This window comes from Chlamydotis macqueenii, chromosome 23 (assembly GCF_036417535.1).
Source record: "Chlamydotis macqueenii isolate bChlMac1 chromosome 23, bChlMac1.mat, whole genome shotgun sequence".
NCBI classification, from domain to species: Eukaryota; Metazoa; Chordata; class Aves; order Otidiformes; family Otididae; genus Chlamydotis; species Chlamydotis macqueenii.
Genome location: NC_141578.1, coordinates 5,406,107 through 5,429,304, shown reverse-complemented (window position 1 = coordinate 5,429,304; position 23,198 = coordinate 5,406,107). Strand labels below are relative to the sequence as shown.

General features: G+C 51.2%; 2 protein-coding genes across 2 annotated transcripts; both read left to right on the top strand.

Moving 5' to 3' along the window:
- The first annotated feature begins 372 nt into the window (after positions 1-372).
- Positions 373-5,127, top strand: C23H1orf116 (chromosome 23 C1orf116 homolog). Its single transcript, XM_086765640.1, has 3 exons — positions 373-502; positions 1,858-2,035; positions 2,548-5,127. The coding sequence occupies exons 1-3, from the start codon at positions 410-412 to the stop codon at positions 3,771-3,773; spliced, it is 1,497 nt and encodes a 498-aa protein (XP_086621766.1). The 5' UTR covers positions 373-409; the 3' UTR covers positions 3,774-5,127.
- Positions 5,128-15,652: 10,525 nt separating this feature from the next.
- LOC147598010 (polymeric immunoglobulin receptor-like) lies at positions 15,653-22,422 on the top strand. Its single transcript, XM_086765957.1, has 9 exons — positions 15,653-15,689; positions 16,269-16,610; positions 16,878-17,207; positions 17,295-17,624; positions 18,214-18,490; positions 19,808-19,920; positions 20,616-20,751; positions 21,174-21,219; positions 22,145-22,422. Exons 1-9 carry the CDS (start codon positions 15,653-15,655, stop codon positions 22,181-22,183), a joined length of 1,650 nt encoding a protein of 549 aa, XP_086622083.1. The 3' UTR covers positions 22,184-22,422.
- Positions 22,423-23,198: the final 776 nt, after the last annotated feature.

Here is a 23,198-nt window from a genome sequence, read left to right as displayed (position 1 = left end):
CCCAAGGGGCAGGGCTGGGCTGGGGGCTTGCGTTGGGACGGGATCGCTCCCATGCTGAGCTGGGCTTGCAGCCTGTTCCTTCACCCGGGAACCACCTCATCCACCCCTGCGGGATGATTAAACCAACACGCGATGGCTGTGGGTAGGCAGTCCAGAGCTTCCTCCATTTCCAGTTCTTTTGGGGAAAAATCTTCAGTTCCAAGGATACTCGAAAAAAAAAAAAAAAAGCCCAGCTGCCCCTTCTCCTGGAGAGAGCAGCCTACAAACGAGCACGTTTGCATCCGCCCAGCAGCTTCGCAGCCCGGTCGAGCTCGCATCGCCTCAGAGGGTCTCGCAGCTTAACACCTCTCCTTTCTTCTGCTTCAGCCGGGACGTTGCCCCCGGGTCGGACACCACGGCAGCCTGTGACATGCCTAGGAAGGAGCTGGGGCTGGGAATGGCTGGCTGCAAGTCTGGCAGCTGCGACAGCATGGTCAGCACAGCCTCCAACCACTCACAGCGCGTAAGTAACCCCATCGCACCCGGCCCAGGCGTGGCAGGGGCTCAGCACGCCCCTCTCAATGGCTGAGGAAGGTTTTCAGTCAGATTTCTGCTTGAAGCTGCTTCCCTTTGGTGTTTTGGAATACAGCACCATGCTAAGGGCAGCACAAGAACCAAATTGATTCCTGCCCCAAAGCACTCCCAGAGTTTCGGTCCTGCCGTGTGCACGGCCACGATCAGGAGCTTCGCTCCTGCAAGGTCTCCCAGGGGAAATGATGCCGAGAGCCCAGCAGCTCCTGCGCTGCCCGAAGAGGCAGAGTGCAGGCAGGAGGAGCCCGGCGTGTTCCCCGGTGAGGGATTAGACCAGTTGTCCAACTGGGTCAGACCAGCTCCAACAAGGGTGACTTCACCTGGAAGAGACAGCGAGCCCTGCTCCTCCCAGCTGACAAGAGATTAATTTCCTAGTTAAGGCAGAGCCGAGTTTGGACCATGGGTGTAGAGGGGTAATTTTTCCACTATCTGTCCATTAAAGCTTGTTTGTCTCCATACACCGATTCCAAGATTGATGGACTAATTAAATCCTGTCTGACCTGGAGCATAATTGATGTGTGCTAGTGCAACGCTCGGTCCTGAACAGGTTTTCCATTTGACGTATCGCAAACCAGAGCCAAACCCTCTGAAATTTATTAGGGATGGAAAAACTGGTTGCAATATTGCACGGTAAAAGGTTTGGGTAGGTGTCTCCCTGGAAAACAACTCCACCTGGGACAATTTCTCCTCTGTGCCTGTTGATCTGGTGCACACTCCATCCTTTCCTGCACTTCAGTTTTTTCATGATATATTGCACATATTGCCTTGTAACTTGGCACTTCTGCAGCAATCCTATCTCATGATACTTGAAATACAACAGAAATTAAACCGAACCTTGCTGTACTCCTTTCAAAGCTGGGGCATGAACAGGAGAACAAGGAGAGGGACCACCACCCGACCATAAGCGTTTGGTATTTAGGATGTTTCGACAAGTCTGATATCCAGCATTGCTGACCAGTACAGGTGTCTGTACCGATAGACCACCACCGTTACCCATCTGCTCAGATTTCAGAGTAAACTGAAGAACTAAAAGGTGGAGGCCAGGTTTCCAAGTTAATAACCCATTTCTGATGCTCCTAGTAGGGTTATATAAAAATGGCCGTAAGTATATATCATTTAATAGGAAGCTGACTGGTTTTCTGTAGCTGTAAGTACCAATCTTTGCAGAGTCACTGGTGAGTCTCCTGGCCAGGAGCTGTCACAGTTCTCCTCTTAACTGCCAGGGCTGTGAATAATAATACATCTGTATCTCCTACCTGTACTGCTTTTTCTTTTCTTTTTTTTCAGAGTGATAACAGTTATGACTACTTATCTGTGGAAGAGAAAGAGTGTTTGATGTTCTTGGAAGAAACTATTGGCTCACTGGACGCAGAGGCAGACAGTGGGGTCTCCACTGATGAGACCGACTACACAGAGCCCTCCAAGCTGCCCGGGACGTGGCCTAAGAGAGACTCCCTTCCCCGGGGTAAGCTGGAATTCTGTGCTCCTTTGTTTGCAAGGGGACTTTCTGGCTGGGGTGAGTTCCCTTGGCAGGCAGGGAAGGAGCGTTGCCCCAGTTTTGGGCACATGGTAAGCTAAGCCGACTTGTCTTCCTCACCCCGCAGCGAGCAGTGGCTGCGGGCCGCGAGACAGGTAGGGCACCGACTGCGTGTTCCCAGTTCTCGTGTGCAGGAGCTGGTAGCCGCTGTCGAGCAAGGTCAGCAGAGCGGTGGGGCAGAGCATCTTTTCTCACGCTCTGACAGGCTCACACAGGTTAACGAGGCTCCTCATTCACCCTGTGCTTCGTCACATCCGAAGCATCCAACTCCCTTAGCAGCGACAGCGCATTAGCTGGGGTCAGGGTAAGCTCTGGGTGCCAGTACTCTGCCGTGGCTGCACTGGCTTAGCAGGCATGGAGAAGGGTGTTTTGCAAACAGGACAGTGTCCTGTGTCCCTGTGCAGAACAGTGCATGACTTCACGTCTCTCTCTTTGCCTAGATTTGGAAAACGGGGCTCCCTCTCCAAGTGTAGGTCAGCAGCGTGCAGCTGAACAGAAGAGTGGTAAGAGCATCTCCACCTTCTCAAGCTCTACTCCAGCAGCCGTTCCAAGCCCAGGCTATCACAGTCTTCCAAGGAGCACAGTAGCAAACACACCAAGAACAAATGGAGCTTCTGACGGCAAAGCAACTGCCCACACAGGGCAGGATCCAGTGCCAGCAGGTAAATCTTCACAGGAGATGGCCAAGGAGGACAGGCTTGACCAAGCCAACATAAGAAGCCAGATGAAGTCCCTGGGATCTTTGATTATCCAGCCTCCAGATCCTTTCCAGGATGACCTGGTGAGCCATGAGTGGTCACGTAGCAATCACTCAAACGCCAAGAGAGAAACAGCCAAGGAGACCAAGACTTGGACTTTGTGGGGCCAGCCAGAGAAATCCACATTGGAAGAGGCCCCTCAGGACCCTGATGCCAAGCGTGGGCCTCCAACTGCCCCCAAACCACGAAAATTGCCACCAAATATTATCCTGAAAACCAGCAAAAACAGCCCAGTGCCGCTCACCACAGAATCCAGCCAGAAGGTAAAAGCGCTGCATCCGTCCTCGGCCAGCTCTCAGCCTGGATCTGCCAGTGACACCGCTGCTGAAAAAGTGAATTCAGGGCACCTTGACCCCAAGGAGAGGGAGAAAGCCCGGCGGGAGGCATTGGAGAAGCTTGGACTGTCCCAGGACAGGAGGGACAGCGCCCACCTTCAACCTACTGTGCATTCCCAACTAAGGGAGATGCCATTCCCCGTCCCTGGGGAGCCCGAGGCACGCTGCGCGGCAGTGGAGAAGTCGGTGCCAGGTATCCGTCCGATGACCTTCAAATCCAACACCCTGGAGCGCTCCGGCGTGGGGCTGAGCAGCTACATGGCTAGCACCAAGGAGCAGAACGTCAAGACCAGCAGCTCCTTGGGCAAGATGTCCTTCATAGAGCGGCTCGCCCCGAACTTCCTCAGGAGCGGCCGCCCCCGGCCAGTATCCCTCGGGGCGGGGAAGGACTTTGCGGATCTGAAGGAGCCCGGGCAGGTGGAGCAGGACAAGAGCAGCAAGCGGCGATCCCACCCGCTGCAGAGCTTCCCCAGGCCGCCCCGCTCCTCTGTCAGTGTGAAGATTTCCCCCAAGGGCACGACGGACGAGAACCGGCGAGAGGCACTGAAGAAGCTTGGTCTGCTGAAGGAATAGCTCCACGAGCAACGGGGCCACTGGAAAAGGGGCTTTTCCCCTCAAATCCAGGTGCCTTCACTGCCTGTCCTAGGTCAGCACAACCATAAGCATCTTCTGCTGTGATCTCCTGCCCCAGCATCCTGGGAGCGGTACCACGAGAGGTATTCAGTGTCACACCACATCAAGCAACGCCACGTGTACATAATATTTGGTGTACAGCAGGTGTGTATGAGCTATTTATATAAAGCATCGCTCAGCACATGGACGGGGCATATTCTCCTACAAGGTCTTTAATCTTTGTGGATCCATTGCAGCGGGGAAGCCATGGAATTGGGGGGTTGGCTTATTTTAAGAGGGGTTGCCTGTGGATAAAGCCTCTCTGGGAAGAACTGCAGGACTCTGCTCCTCTAGGATTTTATGGGTTTGTTTTTTTTTTTTTAACTTTATCAAAAGCCCGAGCACTCGCCTGCCCCATGCAAGTGCCTCCCAAATGCCACAACTGCCAGGCTGATGGGAACTGGAGGGGGCTTAGCACCGCTGCCCCATGCTCCTCGTGCCGCGCTGGCTGGCGAGGGATGGCAGGGCTGCAGGCATCCCACTGCCGCCTCCGCTAGACTGCTTCACACCCAGCCCCAGCAACCCGGCTACAGCACTTAGAAGCCGTAGGCACATCCGTGTTCATCATGAAGTGACAGACCGTGTTTTGGTGGCAGAACCAGAAACGCTGCCCAGAACGAGAGATGCAAATCTGAGACAACACCATTTCATTGCCTTTTGAACTCTCCTGGCATCTGTCAGACCCAGCTGATGCTCTCAATGTTTATGCTGTGCACCTTTTAGAACAAAGGTGGTTTATTTGTGTAATAAACTTGTATATGATCAGAAAATGACTCTGTAATACAGATTTACCCTTGCGCTGAGTCAGAGCTCTGGTAAAGCTAAAGAACAAGTTTTAACCTTCAGTATGTCTTGACGTGAGGAGCGAGTGACCCAGAGAGCAGCCGGGCATTGCAAGATGGTAAGGTCTGAACCAGACTTGGGTCTCCTGCAACCCAGGAGCCGCACGAGACGGGATTTCATGTGAGCGCTTCCAGCACAATAAGGAGATGCAGAGTCTGCTTGAAAGGGTTGTTTTAATCTCTTCATCAAAGTATCTTCCGTGCAATCCTGCCTTTCAGCGTTAGACATCTAGAGAGAGCCTCTGCTTAATAAAGCAAGCGCCTTTGTTGCTAACAGGCAATTTAATTTCAAATGTAACGTAGGCTTTCGGTAGAAAGAGGGGCTGACCTGTGGAGGCAATTGCACTAAACAATTTGCTGATGTTAATTAACTGCTTGCAGTGTTAAGATAAAGTTGCACTCAATCGTTTTCATCACTGACCTTGCAGTACAGTCAGCTTTTAAAGACGGTGCTGTGAATGCTAAACAGGCTCGTACTGACAAAACCCAGAGCCAGGCTCCCAATTCCTCTCCAAACAGGCATCAGCAGAGCTCCGGTGTTGCATGGCAAGAAGGGAGGGCATCCTGCACACGCTGCATCATTTCACACCCCAACACACAAAAAAGGTGTGCACAAGTGGAGGGGACAGTGCTGACCCACGTAAAGAATCTGAGGAACACGAGTAAACGATGTCCGATTAGCTACACTTCATGAAAGCCAGGAAATGCTTGTTTGTAGTTAAGCAATTAACTAATTAGTTTGGGGCTGGCCAGCAGTAACACAAACCTGTACATCAGGGGCAAAACCGGGAGAAGCCGCGTGGGTTAAGGTCCGGCCGAGAACTCGGCAGGTTGCTCAGCAAACGCTGTGCTGCTGATGCAGGAGGAGCAGCTTGGTTTCAGGAAGCCACTCAGATGCTGCAAAAAGCTCCGTGGGGCTGAGGGGTGGCCGTGCTCCCTGGCGAGAGCAGGATCAGCCGCAGGGCTGGCACCAAGCAGAGTCATGCGTCTGTTCTTGCGTAAGGTCCCAGCCCAGGAGCCGCACAGCCCGCGGGGATAAACACCTTCGTTACTAATGGCTGCGAGTGCATCTGGCCTGTAAAATGTCCTATTTCGCTTGCAGGATTAAACAGCAACACCTCCTTTTGGAGCAGGGCTTGCCCATTGCAGGTGATCCAACCCGGAGGGACCCAGCAGCAGCAGCACCTCAGCCGTGGAGCGGCAGAGACCTGGAGTTCATTCCCAGAGGAAGAACCCTGATCTCCCATGGCTGTTGCTTTAATTTATCATCTTTGGTTTCCATCTCACACCAACCAGGCCAACCTGTGCACAACCCCTGTTAACAAACATCACTCCGCCTCATCATAGCTTAATAAGCAATCTTTGGAAGCGAGATTTCTGCTGGGAAGTCTAACCTAAACCTGGCTTTCACGCTTGACATGTATGTTACACTGCAGTGCTCCCTGGGTTTGACTAAAGCCAAGGATTGGAAGAGAATCCTTTGTTTCCAAAGCAATCTGTTTTTAAGAGAAGTTAAGGTTCTGTTTCTGGCCAAAAATGCTTTGAGAGAGACCTTAATGCTCCCCTCCTTCTCATTAGCTAAACAAGGTGAGGTTACCTTTGAGAGTTACCAACACCATATCTGTATTGTGCAGGTGATGTGCAGCAAGACTGAGCATCAAGTAGCTCAGCGCTGGAATCAGCGGCAGGTAAAAAGGAGTGGTCAGAGGAGCATGTGGACAAAAATGCACCATAAAACCACCTTATTTTCATTATACAAGGAAGGATAAGCAATAAAAGGCAAATAAACTGCCTACAGATTGCTATTATTGCTAAAACTGCAAAATTCACACAGGTTTGGAACAGAATAGAAAGCTCAGTCCTGGCAAACTCATCGATGGGTGCCAGCAAAGTCTCCTGTCTCTGGTATTTCTGCATGGTGCCGGGGGACAGGACAGAAAAGGCAGAGAGCTCTGCTGTCCCAGGAGGAGCTGGCAGCCCTGAAGGAAACAGCTTCTGCTTGGAACAAGGAAAGTTGTTCTAGAAAGGCAATGGGCCACAGAAGGTGGGGTCACTAGATCTCTTGCAAGAGCTGGGCTTCACAGGGCTGACCCCTTCCCTTAGAGCCTAATCCCACATCTTCCTCTCCTCTTTTATTTACACTGCTCCCTCCCTGCCTTTAAAGTCAACCATTTGCACTTGAATGTTGACAGCCTGAGGAGCACAGCACTGGGTGGGAACCTCTCCTGCTGCCTCTCTGCACATCGGGCAGGTTGAAGCCTGCCAATTCTCACAGGCAGCACCAGAGACTCCCCGTCCTTCTCCCCAGGAGGAGCTGGGGAGCAGCATCCCTCACAGCAGCCCTGCATTTCCAGTCACTCAGATAATTGCTCCCCAGCCCGCTGGAGCGCTCCCTCCACGCCAGGCAGCAAGGACCACAGGGAGCAAAGCTCTCCCGCTCTGATGTGACCCGTAAACTCAAAAGGAAGAGATTTACCTTTGCTCAAGCCCAGCCCGCATCTCTCATCAGCGGAGTCTCCAGCAACAAGCTGCTCCTCAGCCAAGCACCTCGGGGACCCCACCATCACCTGGTGTGAGCACAGCCAAAATGACCCCCAGTTTGCAGACTGGCAGGAGCCTGAGCAGGGTGATGAGCCTCTCTTTTATAAGGGGAAAAGCTGGTGGGCAGCCAGATGAGCTACCAACTGCCACAGCTGTGCTCCTCCAGCCCACGGGCACAGCTGATGCAGGGAGCTGCAGGGATGCTGCTCTACTCACCGAGAGGCAAGGGAAAGGCTGCTCCTGCCAATTAACGCCTATTAACGGCATTTGGGGGTACCTGGGAGGTGGGTGGGAGAAACAGCAGAACAGAAACAAAATCTGCCTCTGGGTTCAGCCAAACTCCAGCCGAGTTCCGGGCTCCTGTCTGGGTACCTCTGAAAGCAGACCGTGCTACTTCATTCTAAACATAATTTGCTTGATTTGTGCCTGGAAGGCAAAATCACAGCAGACCCCAGCCCAAAAAGCAGCCGTGAAGAGAGATGATGGTGTTTCAGAAGTAACCTGAAGAGCTGGTAGATGTACGCTCAGTGCAGATTACACCGACTGTGTTTACACGGTGCAACGACGTTAGAGAAGACCCAAAGAAAACACTCAGCTTTGCATTTTGCACGGAGTATTCATCTCCTCCTTAACTACCAGTCCCATCCTGGCTCAGACATATCATTTCCATGTGTACATGAGCCTGTCAAGACCTACTGTCCCAATTAAAAGCATTCTTGCGCACATCTTTCATTACAAACATCACATTCAGGAGAGGTGGTTTGTTAAATTCTGGCAGTATCAAAGAATGTCAGCAGTACTGAGCCACAGTCTTCAGGATAAATTAGTCATCTTAATGACAGACGTGGTCGGCGTGGGTGTCAGCGGGGGCCTTGGGGCTGGCGTCCCGTGGGAGGCTGGGGAGGGGGGCTGGTTACTGCTGGCCTGACACGTCCCCAGCCGGTGGACATCAAACCCGGGCTGTGAGACCCAGGGTCCCACTGGAGTTGCTCCAGCTCTGTGGAAGAGGACTGTGGATATCTGAGGGTTTTTAACCACCTCCCAGCGGGGTTTGGGCAAAAATCAGCGGCTGAGGCTCTGCCCTTTCCCATGCTCCCGTGACCCAAAGCTGGGTGCAAAGCCTGCTCGCCAGCCCCGAGTGTCAGGGGATGTCCCTGTGATGCTCAGCATCTCTCCAGTTACACCAACCAGCCAAGGCAAACCCTGGTCACTTGCAGTTATTAAGATGATAAAACCCAGTGGAGCAGACTCCAAAGCATAGGAGGAACATTCCCTGCATGCTGGTGTTCTCCTAACCGCCCTCAGCCACGGGTTAGCTGATGTGCAGAGCTGTCCCCTCACGTTAAAATGTGACAGTGTCCTCCGGTGAGTCTGAGTTCTGCTAAGGTCAGCACCAGGAGTGGCCTGGGCGACGCGTGTCCATGCTCAGGACAACCTAGTGCTGGATTTTACACAATATACTTTACATTCCTCTCCATTACATTTTCCCCTGTTCTTGTTTCTAATGGAATTTTCAGAGAAAAAAAGGCAGATGTAGCCCCAGCCCTTGTCCCTGCCACTCCCGTGTGTGCGGCGCTGAGCACTGGAGCACTCACAACCTGCAGGTACAGAAAAGCCAGACTCCACCAAACTCATTCAAGCCTTTTACTGCAGACTCCTGCTGCGTTCCAACGACCAGAGTTTTCCCTGGGTTGGGCTTGTTTTACTTTACTGGCCAGCAATGCAAATTTACCTGCTATATTAAAACCAAACTGGATCCAGTGTTCTTCATTCCTGCTCTTAAAACCTCTGGCTCTGCCAGTGGAACCACCGGTTTGGGCTCGGCGAGCTGCTGGACTGCTCCTGCTTCCCAGGGATCTCCGCTGTTCTTCATTTCCAAATGTCCTTTAGCTTTGAAGTCCAACAAGAGACAGAAAGGGTCACTGTTGTTCCTTGCAAAGGCATTTACGCGCAGCGATAACACGACTGACTTGTTCCAAGAACGCTGCCCCGGCGCGTGTTTAATCATTAACTCCTGCGGGCACTGCGGAGCGAGCAGGGGCTGTTACGATTTGTTCATAACGACCCTGAGGGCAGACGAGCTGTGCCGAGGTGCTGGCAGCAACCTCGATAACTGTGCGTTGTAAAACACGCGGGCTCGGAGCCCCGGCGCGACGCCCGGCGCTGCGTGCTTGGGCTGGTGGTAGGGAAGGGATTCACCGGCCAGCGCGTGTTTGGTACAGGAAGGAAGAGAAATTTCTTTAACAAGTATAGCCCAGAAGAACAAATTCTGTAAGTTGTCTCCTTTAGCAGCAGGAGGAGGTGCAGGGCAGTCGTACTCCCCCAGGAGCGGTGCTCTCCATGTGCTGCCATCACTGCTTCCGTGCCGGAGCCATCCTACTGCTCCCAGCTGTTTGTAAATGATGCTGAGAAAATGGCCCTTGTTGCTTCCAAGTTGCTGCTGCCCCTGCTGAATTTATTAGCTATTTTTATTTAAAGGACGTGGGGTCCCCAGATGTCCCTGCTCCAAAAGCCAGGGTCAGCTTGGGACACCCGAGGACCTCGTGCAGAGACCAAGAGGAGCGTTCCCGCCCCGTATGGGCGAGGAAGCGGCGCACGGTGCTGCCGCGGGTAAGGCTGGATGTTCCTACCCCTTCAAATCACCCCCGTCAAAGGCGATCTGCCTCCACCCAAAATATCTTGCCACCTCATTGCTCTTCAGAGCAACTCGGGACGTAGCACCCGGCCCGACTGGCTCCTCTCAGGAGAGCTCGTTTGACTTGTGCTTGTCGCTGCCTTTGATCTCGCCCTGCTGAGGCAGGAGGTTCCCTCCTAAAACATGCTGCTGCCTGGCACGGGTTGCCTGTTTCTCCCAGTTCTCCAGTGATTCTGCTCCTTTCTGCCTGCCTGTGGGCTCTGGCGTTTGCTGGGGGAAGTAGCAAGGACCCCAGCGGATGCCAGACCCCAGCGGAGAGGACTTCACCTCCCACAGCACCAAGGTCATCAAATAGTTTAGGAAAAGAGAAGAGAAAGCAGGATAAGCGGTAATTAACCTAGTACCACAGTTAAAATGAATTATTAACATTGCTGTGGAGGTAGAGAGATTTTGCCTTATCGGAAGCAATAAAACAATTATGAGAACAACCTTTGAGCACAGGGAACACTTCCCAGATCCGGGACACAAATCTGCCCCTCTGGTGTCTCCCCAGAGCCGAGCTCTCCCCAGGGCGGCTGCCGTTCCCCGCCGGGGTGACCAGGCTGCTGGAGACCCCTCCTGCCCCAGGAGGAGGTTTGCTGCGGGGCAAGGGCAAGGACCACCAGCTCAGCCCCGGTCCTCAGCTCTCCATTTCAACCCCTTCTCCGCCTCGCAGAAGTGGCATCAGCTCTGCTTTTCCTTTGGGCCCTTGAATGCAAATCTGCAGGGGCGTCTCCAGGTGCCGAAGGAAGTGGCTGCACCCCAAACCATCAGCTCACCCTTCAGCATCGCTCGGCACCGCAGCGGGGGGCTCGTCAGGGGTTTCACACGGAACGTTGCAGCCACATTTGCAGCGTGGAGAAGTGACACTGAGCGGTTTTAGGGGTTTTCCACCATCAGGTTTGTGTACCACATTTTATTGCTAATACAAGCGCAATCCTATTGCTTTGCTACCGATATGATAATAAACGTCCTTGGACAAATTAATTCTGCTGAAGCCTAATCAATGTCGGGAGGTTTATTGCACAGGTTTGGTGCAAAACAACAATTACTGCAGTATAAACAGTCATATCATGATAAAGAAAGCAAAACTGCTTAACAGAGATTGATCTTCCTTCAGGTAGATTCCAAAGTGCCCCCATGATTGACTTGCACACAACACAGCCTGCCTTCAAAGCGTGCCTGCACACAAGGAGGGGCTGAGCGGGAACCTTGAACCCCATCAGCTCAGAACGACGTCGTTCCCACCAGCTCTCCCGTGAGCACCCTGGCCCACGCACCCGCATCTCACACGGCGAGCGTTGTCCTGCAAGCCCTGGAGACACAGGGAGTGCTGGGACCAGCCCAGGCCGCTCTCAGAAGTGCCACAGGTAGATGTTTTTTTCAGTCAATAATTTTTATTTGAAGGAAAATCGGACCAAAGTCCCTGGCAATAACATCACTGTTACTACGCCTGGATAGTTTTGAAATATCTAACGCCATGTCTACACTTCTCTGAGTTAAGATCATTTTGTCAGTGCAAACGAGGAATTGTGTGTGTGTGCAGGAGCAATCTGCCCTCACTTACATCTCTGGATCCTGTGAGGTAACAAGCATGGCCATTATCACAGAACAAACCATAACTGCCTACGGTGAACGTGCCTCAGACACGCCTGGGTTTTGGTGGTCCCTGTGCAGAGCTCCGGGTTTGGTGATGGGTGATGGAGCCTTTCCTCCAGCAGTGCCACCCACCAGCTGACATTTCAAGTATGCGATGGTTAAAACGCAGCAAGGTTAAATTTAGAGAGAAATCAATCACCACAAAATGACAAGTTATTGAGTGAGATTAAAGATCTTGTCAGGTAAAGACCCAGTGCCCTCGTGATACACCAGTCTGATTTCTCAGCTGTCACACCGGAGGAGACAATTCCAGCCGGAGCCACGAGATGACTCTGTGGGATGGAGCCCCACGAGCAGGGACCGGCAGTGCAAGAACAGACAGACTCACAAACCAACCCTTAAGCAGAAGCCTAAAAGTTCATTTTACAGACCTGCAAAGGGTTACCAGAGCTTTGCTGGTCATGAAGCCTGGTGAAAGAGGCACCCGAGCATGCCCTGCAACACAAAGCAGGTGTGACAGCGAAGAGAAAGACCAAACTAAAGAAATCTATCCGTCAGATAAGCAGCACTTGCACCAGCATGGCATTGTCACTTGCTTCATTCTCATTTCAGGGGCTGTTTTATAAGTAACTTAAAAAATAAACCGTCTTTTTGTCCTGTATTCGTAAAGACCAAAAAACAGGCATGAGCTGGATTAAGCACTCCAGTTCATTCAAACCGCACAAGTTTGAGGAAATATGCACAAAGTTCTCAATTTACGAGAAGTTCTGCCTGGAAGCGGTTCACAGCCAACAGAATTTTACTACTATTCTTTAGAAACAGTTGCTTTGCGTTAAAACTTTGCAAGTTGTCTGTAGAGCAGGGGAATTCCTTGCAAAATCTTGCAATTTCTGCTCCTGACCTCTTCGCTATTTTTTTACCCCCTTCCGTGATGTCACCTGCATCGTTAGGTGGCTAAAAATGACCATTTTTGGCTTCCAAACTCAGTATGTTGGTGGCACCTCTGCTACTCCTGTAAGTATTTTAACCATCTCCAATTTGCTCTGCGATGCACACCTAGACTTAAGAAAACTGTTAGTGCATCCATTTTTAAACTCTGGGCATCAATATATTAAAAAAAGAATTAAACATCGAGAGTCAAGCAAAGAGCAACGGGTCTGCAAGCTGCAAAAAAAAAAACAAAACAGTTTATCAGAGTGAAACCAAACTGGAAACAGAGCAGGAGAAAATTTCCAGCAACAGAAACATCACGATCTAAGGTAGGTGATCTTCAATTTGCCCTTAAAATACTGTTGTTTGGAGTAAAATGCTATTGTACAGCGATTACATGAGCCACTTTGATGTGTTTCACCTAAAATATTTACCAGATGAGAAAGTTAAAGTTGTTACTTCTATAGCAATAAATGCATTACACCTCATTTATACTGATTTCTTCTTTAAAGCTAGTGTGATTTGTTTTCTTTTTAAAGCTACAAATTAAATTGCTGACTTTTGTTTTGCAAAGGACACGCACAAAAACTCTGGGGATGAGGTGAGTTCTTACGCAGACCCACCCAGAGAGATGGAGCAGCAGCCAGCTCCCTTCGGATGGTGGCAGGACGCTGGTTCCATCAGGTGCAGAGAATTGGCCGTATAAACATTTTCACAATACCAATCTGAAATGAAGACAGGGAAAAAAAACCATCCATGGTTATTTCTTCGCAAAGCCTGCATTTCTGGGATTTATAATTCTAGCTCCTTCTTTTCACTTTCTGAGTTTTCTGGTGGCCGTGGCGGGCAGGGTTCCGGCTCTCAGGGGCTCTTTGTTAAGCAAGGAGCTTGTAGACACTTCGTGTCTCTGCTGTTGATGGAGTGATGCTGGGGAGCAGTTGGGGTGTCAATGCCAGCCCAGAATATTGCTCCTTAGGGAAAAACCCTCGTTCAGGTGCTAACCTGAACATCAAGGTCGCGTCGGCTGAGTCAGCACACGATGAAATTTTGGCCTCCAGCTGGCAAACTGGCAACTGCTTCGTTACTTTCAGCATGCCAGGGCTTCTCCCCATGTCCCTGGCCCAAAAAGGAGGAAAAGAGGCAGCGCAATGGCTCAGCTGTAGTGGTGTACATCAGAAAAGATGAAGTGAGTGTAGGGATGATATTTTTCCTGATTTCTGGATGTAAATAAGGACTTTCAGCTCTTCCAGAGCATTCTCATTAGCTCTCCTGTGCTTTAAGTCCTCCAGCTTGGTGGGCATTCTGGCACGGAATAAAAATCACCATTTTTCAAGTCCCCTGTCCAGTCTCTGTCCAGCTGCGACGAGGAAACTACTGAGGCTCTGCTGAAGCCACCGCCCAGCGCCAAGCTGCACAGAGCTGGGGCGATTTGCACATCTCTCCTGCTGTCTGCTGAGGAAAAAGCTGGTTTGCTCTGGCAGATGTGGTCAGCCAGCTGTGCGCAGATACACGCAGATCTCCGCAGCAGAACTGCCCCCGCTACCTCGTACACAGGGGAAAAAAAAACCAGAGGGGAACCCACCCGAGGAGGATGCTGTGCCAGCTGCAGCATCGCAGCGCATCAGCCCACCCTGAAAAGGGAAGAGAGCGTTTCTGCCGTCCCATCCCACACTTCCTATGGCGAGTGATGGGGAGAGCGGGACGGGGGCTGGGTTGGCAGGCTGGGAGTTTGCAGCGGGGGGGAGAAGGACGTCGTTCCCCAGCACGGGGCGCGCAAGGCGCGGCTGGCGTGTGGGCTGAGCCCATCTCCCACGCTACGGCACCGGGTGGGTGATGGAGGGTGGGCAAGTGGTCAGCTCCCCTGGGCAACTAGCCCGGGATGCTGTCGCCAGCAGAGCTCAGCACCGTGGTGGGTGGGAAGACGGCTTACTATGGCATCCAGCTTCTGTCATTTCCTCGTTCACACTTCCTTCACTTTGAAGTGATTCCGATGCGCTCACAAGTATGAAATAAACCACGTGATTTGCGCCTGCCGAGGCTTTAACTGCAGCGGGGGCTAGGCAAACCGCAAACAAAGAATTTTAATAGAGACTCTTTAGGATAAAACACTGCAGTAATCACCGGTCAATTTTTAACTCAAACAAGGAAGTCATTCCTGTCTGAAACGGAGGCAGCCAAATACCGTTTCTGTTCAGCTCTGTGAATGGATAACAACAGTCTGTACAGAGATAAATTGCTGGGAAGAAAAACAACAACAAAAAAAGAAAGATAATTGGGGCATGGCAGGAGACGTTTAAGGATGTTGGCGTTCCTGAGAACTGCAGCATTTTCTGTTGTTTCTTAAGCTGAAAAAAAAAAGAAAAGAAAAGAAAAGAAAATAAATGACTTGATGTTGCAGATCTGCAGACAGCTGGCTGGGCAGGACCAAGTGCCAGGTCTCGTGGCTGCTGCCGGCTCCTCAGCACCAGGATTCAGACTATTAGGAAAAAAAAATTTTACGCTGAGGGTGGTGGAGCACTGTCCCAGGTTGCCCAGAGAGGCGGTGGATGCCCCATCCCTGGAAACACTCCAGGCCAGGTTGGCCGGGGCTCTGAGCAACCTGATCCGGTTGGAGATGTCCCTGCTCCTGGCTGGGGGTTGGACTGGGTGGCCTGGAAAGGGCCCTTCCCACCCAAACCATTCCATGATTCTGTGATTCTAGGCTGGGCATCCAGCAAAGCAATCCTTGAACCCTCCGTGCCCGCCCGCGCGGGTCGCAGCACAGCCCGGCAGACGCGGTGGTCTCTGCGGAGCCGTGGCTCAGCCGCCGCATCGCAACAGGTCCCTCGCAGCCCCACGGACCCCCGGCTTTGTGCTGCCACTGACCTGTCACCACCAGCAATGCCTTTAGTAACCATCCCACCCACAAAACAGAGGATTTAACGTGGCTGTGTGAGAGCTGCAGAGCACTATTAGGGCTTCATTTTCTTTTTTAAATTCCTTTACATTTGGGCTAGGCCATGTCACGGGCCAGGAGCCACCCGGGATGCAGGCACTCTGCGCCAGCGGCCGTCGGGGCAAGGTGGGTGGTTTACCTTGGCAGACCCCAGCCACAAAGTCTCTCTCTTCTCTTTGATAACACAGACAGCAGCAAAATCCCGTAACCAACACGAGATCTTGGACATTTGCTGAGCGACCATTGGTGAAGGCTGGACATGGCAGTTCTCTTCCTCTTGGCAGCTTTGCTGCAAGGTGAGTCGCCAAGAATCCACGCTGAGGAGCGCTGGGGACACGGCCGCGTCCCTGGCTGCATCCTCACTTGAACACGAGAAACCTCCTGCTGCAAAATGGAAACTGGTCGAACCTCCCTGCCCAGTAGCAGTCCGCAGGGAGCTGGTAAAGGCACAGAGAGAGATAGGAAGGAGAATCCCGGCTCCCGGCACCGCAGGCAGCCACTTCTGCCCAGGCAATGCATCTGAAGGGAGAAGAAAGTTGCCAGAGTTTTCAAACAGCAAAGATTATTCTCAGATGTTTGCCCTTGACGTTTAACTCCAGGACTGACGGGGTTTTGAGCATCCTGTAAGGGGCATTGAGGGTTTCCCCTCACGGGGCAGTGGCTCTGCACCACCGGTTATCCCTAGTGGATAACGTGGCACTCGGGGAAGGTAAAACACCACCTCCAAAATAAACTCCGAACTTTCTGAGCCAGATGTCCCACTGGTGCCACTCAGTCAGGCCCCTGACTCGAAGGAGCTCTGCTGGGTTTTGCCCGGTGAGGAGCTGGTTGTCTCTGAGTAACCAACAACCTCTGTTTCCTTCTTTCCCCAAAAGAGCCGGTTTCAAGCACCTTGTACGGATCCAGGTTTTTGACAGGGGAGGCTGGAGGATGGGTCACCCATCGGTGCTTCTACTCCATCACACCAGCCAACAAACACGACCGGAAATATTGGTGCAAAGTGTCACCAAGCGGAGTTTGCTACACCATCATCTCGACAACCGGCTACACCTCCAAGGGCCACGCGGGGCGAGTGTCTCTGGAGGACACCCCCCAGAACGGCACCTTCGCCGTGACGATGACAGAGCTGAAGAGCAGCGACACGGGGACCTACCGATGCGGCATCGGCACCACCAACAGAGACCTGTACGTCAGCCTGAACCTGACGGTTTTGGCAGGTAGGATGTCGGCGGGGGAGAGGGGGGAAGCTCCGCTGTGCCGGCGCTCAGCTCGCAGGGAACGGTTTGGGGCTGGATGCTGGAGCATCCCCGCACAGCAGGCACATCGACTTTTCCTACCCTGTGCTGTTAACCAGATATTTACAACAATGGGGTAGAAAAGTACCCAGATTTGGTGAAATCAGCCATTCATAAATGTAAAAGGAAGGTGTCTCCTGCCTGGCTAGGAACTGTACGCTGGACTCCCGCCGTGCTCTCTCCCTGCAGATGCCAGTGCGTTGGGGCTGACTGAGCTTGTCCGAGGGGAACTCCGCGGCTCTGTCACAGTCCTGTGCCCACTCGGGGACACCCACGGCGGTGGGAAGAGGTTTTGGTGCAAACTGGGCAGAACCAACTGCACTCTCGTAGCTGACACCGATGGCTACGTGGGAAGGAGTTACCAAGGACGGATCTCTATCACCCATCAGGAGAGCTCAGGAGCTTTCAAAATCTTGATAAATGACTTAAAAAAGGAAGACTCGGGGCTGTACAGATGTGGGACGGGAAGGCTGAGCAGCCAGGACAGCCGGCCGGTGGTGGCTCTGCAGGTGATGGCAGGTAGGACGGGGCGCAGGGGCTGCAGGGGTTGCTCGCAGCCCTGTGTGAAGAGGGTGAAACGCTAACGCAGTCCTCTCCAACCCACAGCCTCCTCCGTTCCCAAGAGACCGAGATTCCTCAGCGGCGCCCTCGGAGGCTCGCTGTCCGTGACGTGCCACCACGATCCCAAGAGGAGCTACAAGAAGAAGTATTTGTGCAGGTGGGAGGAAGCTCACTGCTCACTGCTGGTGGATGCGGAGGGGTTTGTGCACCAGTCCTACAAAGGGCGAATACAAATAGCCAGCAGCGACCAGGAAAGCGGGACTTACACCGTGCTGATGAGCCACCTGAGAGAGGAGGACGCCGGCTGGTACTGGTGCGGGGCTACAAACGGGCACACGGAGCACACCTCCTCCGTGAAGCTGCTCATCCGGAAGGGTAGGTGGTGGGGTGGCTTGGAACACAATAAATCCCTTTTCCTTTTGTAAATCACTCTTTCCCTTATCCCCTCGTGTGCACGAGGGGGATAAACTCCCCTCTGCACTAGGCACAAACACAACAACAGTATGAGGAACACCAGCTATACGCTTGATCTTATGGTTGTTGGCAAGTTACTGAGGTGATGGTAAAGGTTTGCAGAGGCAGGGATGCAAGCTGAGCTTTCAGGGGAAGTTTAGTTTGAATTATACTATTGATTATTTAGGATGCAAACCCCGAGCATACGACATCCTGATGCTAGCAAGTGCAGCGCAGAGGCGTGTGCTTCGTTCTGAAGATAAGCTGAAGGTCATCTTCCAGTTTTAGGAACTGCAGCCTGTAAATACACAGATCCCTGTAGCTGTTCAGCTGGCAAAGACAGAAATCATGGGGTTAAAGTATAAATGTTTGCCAGGTATTAATGGATTTTCGTTAGTACTCCCACGCTGCTTTCTATAAGACTCAAAGGAAAACAGAAATGCTTAGGTTTGGTCATATCATGCTGCGTGTTTTTTCACGTGGAGAGCAAGGTGAAATGAGTAAATCCTTGGTAAATCTAACGTGTTGTCTCTGCAAAAAGATGGATATTCAAGCCTCGAAACTTTCTCTGCGGAAACCTGCTCTTCACAAGACCCAGAAACATCCACTCTTGTGAAACCCACCTTATCGCCAAGTCTGGCCGCACACAGCACACCCACGCAGAGGAGCATCACGGGCCTGACGTACGCAATGGGAAGGGGCACCGTCACCGAGAGCGCCAGCACCCCGCTGCCCACCGCCACCCCCGGCACCGCCGTAACCTCCCCGAGCAAAACCTATCACAAGAGGTGAGTTCATGGCCACGTTTCTCACCGGCGCGAAGCTGGTGATTTACGACCCGTCTGCCCTGTTTCCTGGGGCCCTACCAAGGTTGCACACGCGTTGCGAGTTGAAAACACGAATAGGAGATGTTAATCAGAAAAGCAGAAGGCAGAGTTGTCGTGTCCGTCTGGAGCACTTATCTTTGAACTTGTCTCAGTCTCCCGGTGCTGGCCGCTCCTGTAGATCAGGTGCCAGAGTCAACAGATGTGCTGCTGTCTGTTTTCCTTTGCTCGGCGTAGAGGCAGGACATTAGGAAACACGGGGCTTGAGCAATAACTCTGGTGAATAAGTAGCTGCTACACACGTTATCCAGGCCCTTATGAGCGGCCGGCAGCCCGGGGAGTGTTTGGGTGCTCTGTGTTGCATAAGGAGCTGTCTTTGGACAAGGTTAATCAAAAGGCTGGGAGCTATTTTGGCCAGTAATTACTCTGTGGTACCTCTCTACAGAAAGCCCTGTGGCTCACCCCACTGCAAGTGGTTTCCCTGGTGAATTTACCGTCGGTGCTTCCTGCTAGGCAGGATGGCTGCGAGCAGCTCTTACACCTTTCACCCCAGCCATGGCCACCATCCAGCACCCAAGTGATCTGCAGAGCTGGTGCGGATGCACCAGATATTGCTGAATCAGCAGCAACTGAAGATAAACCACAAAGTCCGCAAACCCAGCTTGATATCCTGAGCTGTCCTGCCACGCACCTTGGAGCTTGCATCTGCCCCAGTGACCCCCAGCACAAGAGGCACCATCCTCTCCATCCCCAGCCTCCCTCAGGCTGCATCTCCCTGCCATCCAGCCAGAAAGAGGAGAGGAGAGCACGCTACCAATCACGCTTTATATAAAGGCTCAGATTTTGTACCTTTTCTGGCAAAGCTCTGCCTGCCTGTGGAGCTTTGATAGCATTTACATCATTTTTGCAAGGAAACAGAACACAGACACCCTCTGACAGCATGAGAGTCCACAAGAACTCAGGAAAAAAATAGTCTGAACCTCACTTGGGAATTTGTGTAATGAAAACAGCTCAATTTTCCTTTTGGAGGGGCTCGCTCAGCTGGCAGCACAAACCCCACACAGCAGAGCAGAGGCAGCAGAAATTACTTCCTCGTCAGCCAAACTCCAGATCAAACAATTTCAACTCTGCTTGGCTTGGTTGACTGTTCCCCTTTGGTTCAGTCACAGTTTGGAACTCCTTTATACTCTCTGGTGCAAAAACAACAGCCTGCACTGAGGTACTCCAACCGCCCCATGGCTAAACCCAAATCCCATCTAATCCTGATGGTTCACCTTTCAGCTCACCACGTGAACTGCACCTGCTCCCGGTTGTGCTACCCGCTCTCGTTTTGCTGATTTTCATCGCTATCACTATTCTTGCCCTGACCAAAATAAGGCTTCAAAAGGAGACAGGTAAGCCAACTGGGCAACGCCTTTCGGGTTGCGGTTGTTGTTTTGCGATGGCTTTGCTCGTGGTTCCCGAGAGCTGGAGGCTCACTCACTGAAGATGTCCATCTCTGGAGGGACGCATCCGTCCTGCAGCCAGCGCGGCCTGAAAGGGCAACTGGACTTGCAAGCAAGAAATGTCCTAGAGAAGTTTGAGTTTGTTTGGTTTTTGGTTTTGTTTTTTTTTTTTTTTTTTTCAAAAAGCAAATGAAGGAAACGGAAGTTCTGAAGTCCTGCTGAATGCAAGGCTGAGTTTTTGTGTATAGAAGATTTATGGCCCCGTGAGTGCTCGGAAATCCTGAAGTGTAAAGGGCAGGGACTTGCGTGGCGCGAGAGGCTACGTGCCTTGCAGCTTCTCGGGGCCAAACTCAGCCTGCTCAGTGCAAAGCTGATGAAGACATGCCCCCAAAATCCTTGCTTATGACTAATTTTCAAAAATATGTGCATATATATCTTATTCTAGAAGATACCGTGTCCCTAGAGATAAATTCAGGGACAAAAACCTTCAGCGAGGACAGCAGTGAGTCCTCGTCATTCACAGGAACGGAACTGGGAAGCCATGGGCCTAATCTGGTGTCTGTTATGACATGCTTGTATATTTATTTAAATAGGCATTAGAGGAGGTGTTCCCTCCACTGTGCACTTTTTTTTTTGTTTTTAAGAAGAAAGGCGCTCCATGGGAGACCTGGAAGCAGCACCGATTCGGGCTGATGTGACGCCTGTAAAAGAGCAGATGATGGAGGAAACTCTGAGTGCAGAAAAAATGCAGGAATGCAGGACAGACTCCAGCAAACGTAGGTGGGTGTTCTGGAACTGACCCTGCAAGTGTCCTCTCCCTTGGTAGAAGAGAATAAAAACAAATTTTAAGCAGATGGTTTGCAGCTTCGTGTGTAAAATAGACACCAGGTTTGTAATCCAGGAATTAGGATCCTGCAGCCCAAGACTTACATTCTGGTGCCAAACCATTGCCTTTATTCCTTACCAAGAGATGTTGAGCCATAGATTTCAAAAGACTTGGATTAAATCCTATATGAGGCTTATAAATTTATTATAGGGTTGATTATAATTTTTGCTTACGCACGGTAAACACCTTATCGCTCTTCCTGCTTGCTTGTTTCAATACAATCTCATTGCTCATGACCTCTTGCAATATTGCACAGAAGCAATTCCTGAGCACTGTGTTGCAATGGCATAATTCTTTTTTTGTCCTACTTGTGCAGGATAATCCATGCTATCCTTGGAAGATTTGGGATGACCAACTTAAGTGTAAGAGCGTGTCTTCTGGCAAAATACAAAAATGGTGGGCTTGGCTTGGAGTACTGATACTCTTTAGAGAAGCTCTTGTAGAAGATATCTGAGGAAATATTTCAAATATATAAAATTTGTGGAAATTCCTAACATTTCGGTGATGGCATTTCGTATTCTCATTACGATGCATGTAGATCCAGACTCTGACGGTATAAGCAGTGGTAGCATAAAGTCAGATATTTGCGGAGGGAAATAAGCGATTTGACAATTCGCACCCTCGGGAATGAGCTACCACCTCTGCGCACAGTGCTGCGCGCACGCTTGTATTTCTCTTCCTGTGTGAAAGATCCGTTGGCTTGATCAGTGGCAGAAAGCAGATCTACAGACATCACATTTTCCAAAGCTACCTCGCAAATACACCGTAAACACCAAAAGCAGCCCTCAGAGTGGCTTTAAAACCACTAAGGTTGAAATCTAAAATATTTTGCTGAGAGTGATACAACTCGCTAAAATTACACAAGTTCTATTGCTCTTTGAGATTTTACTGTAGAAAAAAAAGAAGCTGTAGGAAGGGTTCTTGCAGTCCTAAATGTAAAGAAAAAAGTACACCTCCACTAAAAGCTTGAAAACAGACAATCAGCACTCTGTAAAAAACTTCTAAAAATGAGAATACGAACCAGCAGCTGATAGTTGTGCCGTTTGTTTCTGGGTGTCTGCTCTGGGGTACAGCCCAGGATAACTCTGACGCTGAGCAGGAGGCTGACTCCAGAAGTCCTCTCCGACTCAGGATTTTCTAGCTTTCTGTTCTCAGGACTCCCTGAAATATTAGACCCATTTAAAATACCAAGCATAAAAACAGAAACACCCATCAAATCACTTCTGAAAAACCCCAGATAGAAAAGCTGGGGTCTGGCATTCCCTTTTTTTTTTTTTTTTTTTACAGCAACCCCATGAGGAAAAAAGTACTTTCCAACAAGACTGACCAAGACTTGAGAAAAATAAGGCAGAACCCCCTTCCATCACATCCCCTGTGTACGTGAGCTCGGAAGTTCCCTGCGGAAAGCCCAGGCACAGCTGTAAGCTGCCGAGCGCCCAGCACCGCTCGTCGCTCGCTGCCCTGCTCAGAAGCCGAGCGCGTCGAGAGCCGAATCCGCGCAGGCTGCCCAAGTCGCTCGCTACGTGGTTTGCAGGAGAGAATAAAATAACGCATCTGTAATCACACTATTTGTGTGCAACCCTGACTGTCTCTCTCGAACGTTAAAAGGTGGGGAGGGAGCGTGGAAAGGAAGGACCACCATGGCCATAGATTTGCCAAGCGCCAGGTAAAAAAAAAAAAGAGGATTTTCTGATTTATAAAAAAAACCCAAACAACACTTATCCCTTGGGTAATTTTGCAAGGCGTAAACCATATCTGACTTCAATCAAAGACACCTGAATTCTCAAGCGCTATTTTTCCTCCACCTTTTCTGCAGAACTACCCACAGCTTCCAAATCAAACCGTTTCAGCCCAAACGCAGCCCCGACCCAAACAGTAGTTTGGTTTGTACGCTCAGATTGCACAGCACGCTGCAAACTGGGCTTTAGCCTGGGGGGTGGGGAAAAAAAAAAAGAGAAAAAAAAAAGAAGCAAGCTCAGGGTTGTTTGTTTTCTCCAGATACCAGAGCGCTGTGGAACCTGTGACTTGGCAGGAGGATGCTTCCTTCTCTGCAAAGCCCAGTAAATACACTTGCACAAGACATCAGATCAGTTTTACCAGAAAACTTCAGGGTGGAGACAGTGGCTTGGTTAAAGAATCTGTTCATCCACCCTGGACTAATTTTTCTTCCCCAAGATGCTTGAGCGGTTGCGATTCCCATGGCTGGTTTCTGCCAGGGCTTCCCCCGGGAAGGACATCGTGGCTGTCTTCTCAGCTCACGGTCCCCACCAGATCACCCTGTGCCAACACAGCAGCAGCCTTCCTCTCCCCAAAAGCTGCACATTCATGGGGAAAAAAAAAA

Coding starts and splice junctions, on each gene's coding strand:
- LOC147598010 (XM_086765957.1), top strand. CDS start 15,653: ATGGCAGTTCTCTTCCTCTTGGCAGCTTTGCTGCAAG. Junction 17,625..18,213: donor GAAGCTGCTCATCCGGAAGG/GTAGGTGGTGGG, acceptor AGTAAATCCTTG/GTAAATCTAACGTGTTGTCT. Junction 18,491..19,807: donor AGCAAAACCTATCACAAGAG/GTGAGTTCATGG, acceptor TTCACCTTTCAG/CTCACCACGTGAACTGCACC.
- C23H1orf116 (XM_086765640.1), top strand. CDS start 410: ATGCCTAGGAAGGAGCTGGGGCTGGGAATGGCTGGCTGCAAGTCTGGC. Junction 503..1,857: donor CCTCCAACCACTCACAGCGC/GTAAGTAACCCC, acceptor CTTTTTTTTCAG/AGTGATAACAGTTATGACTA. Junction 2,036..2,547: donor GAGAGACTCCCTTCCCCGGG/GTAAGCTGGAAT, acceptor CTCTTTGCCTAG/ATTTGGAAAACGGGGCTCCC.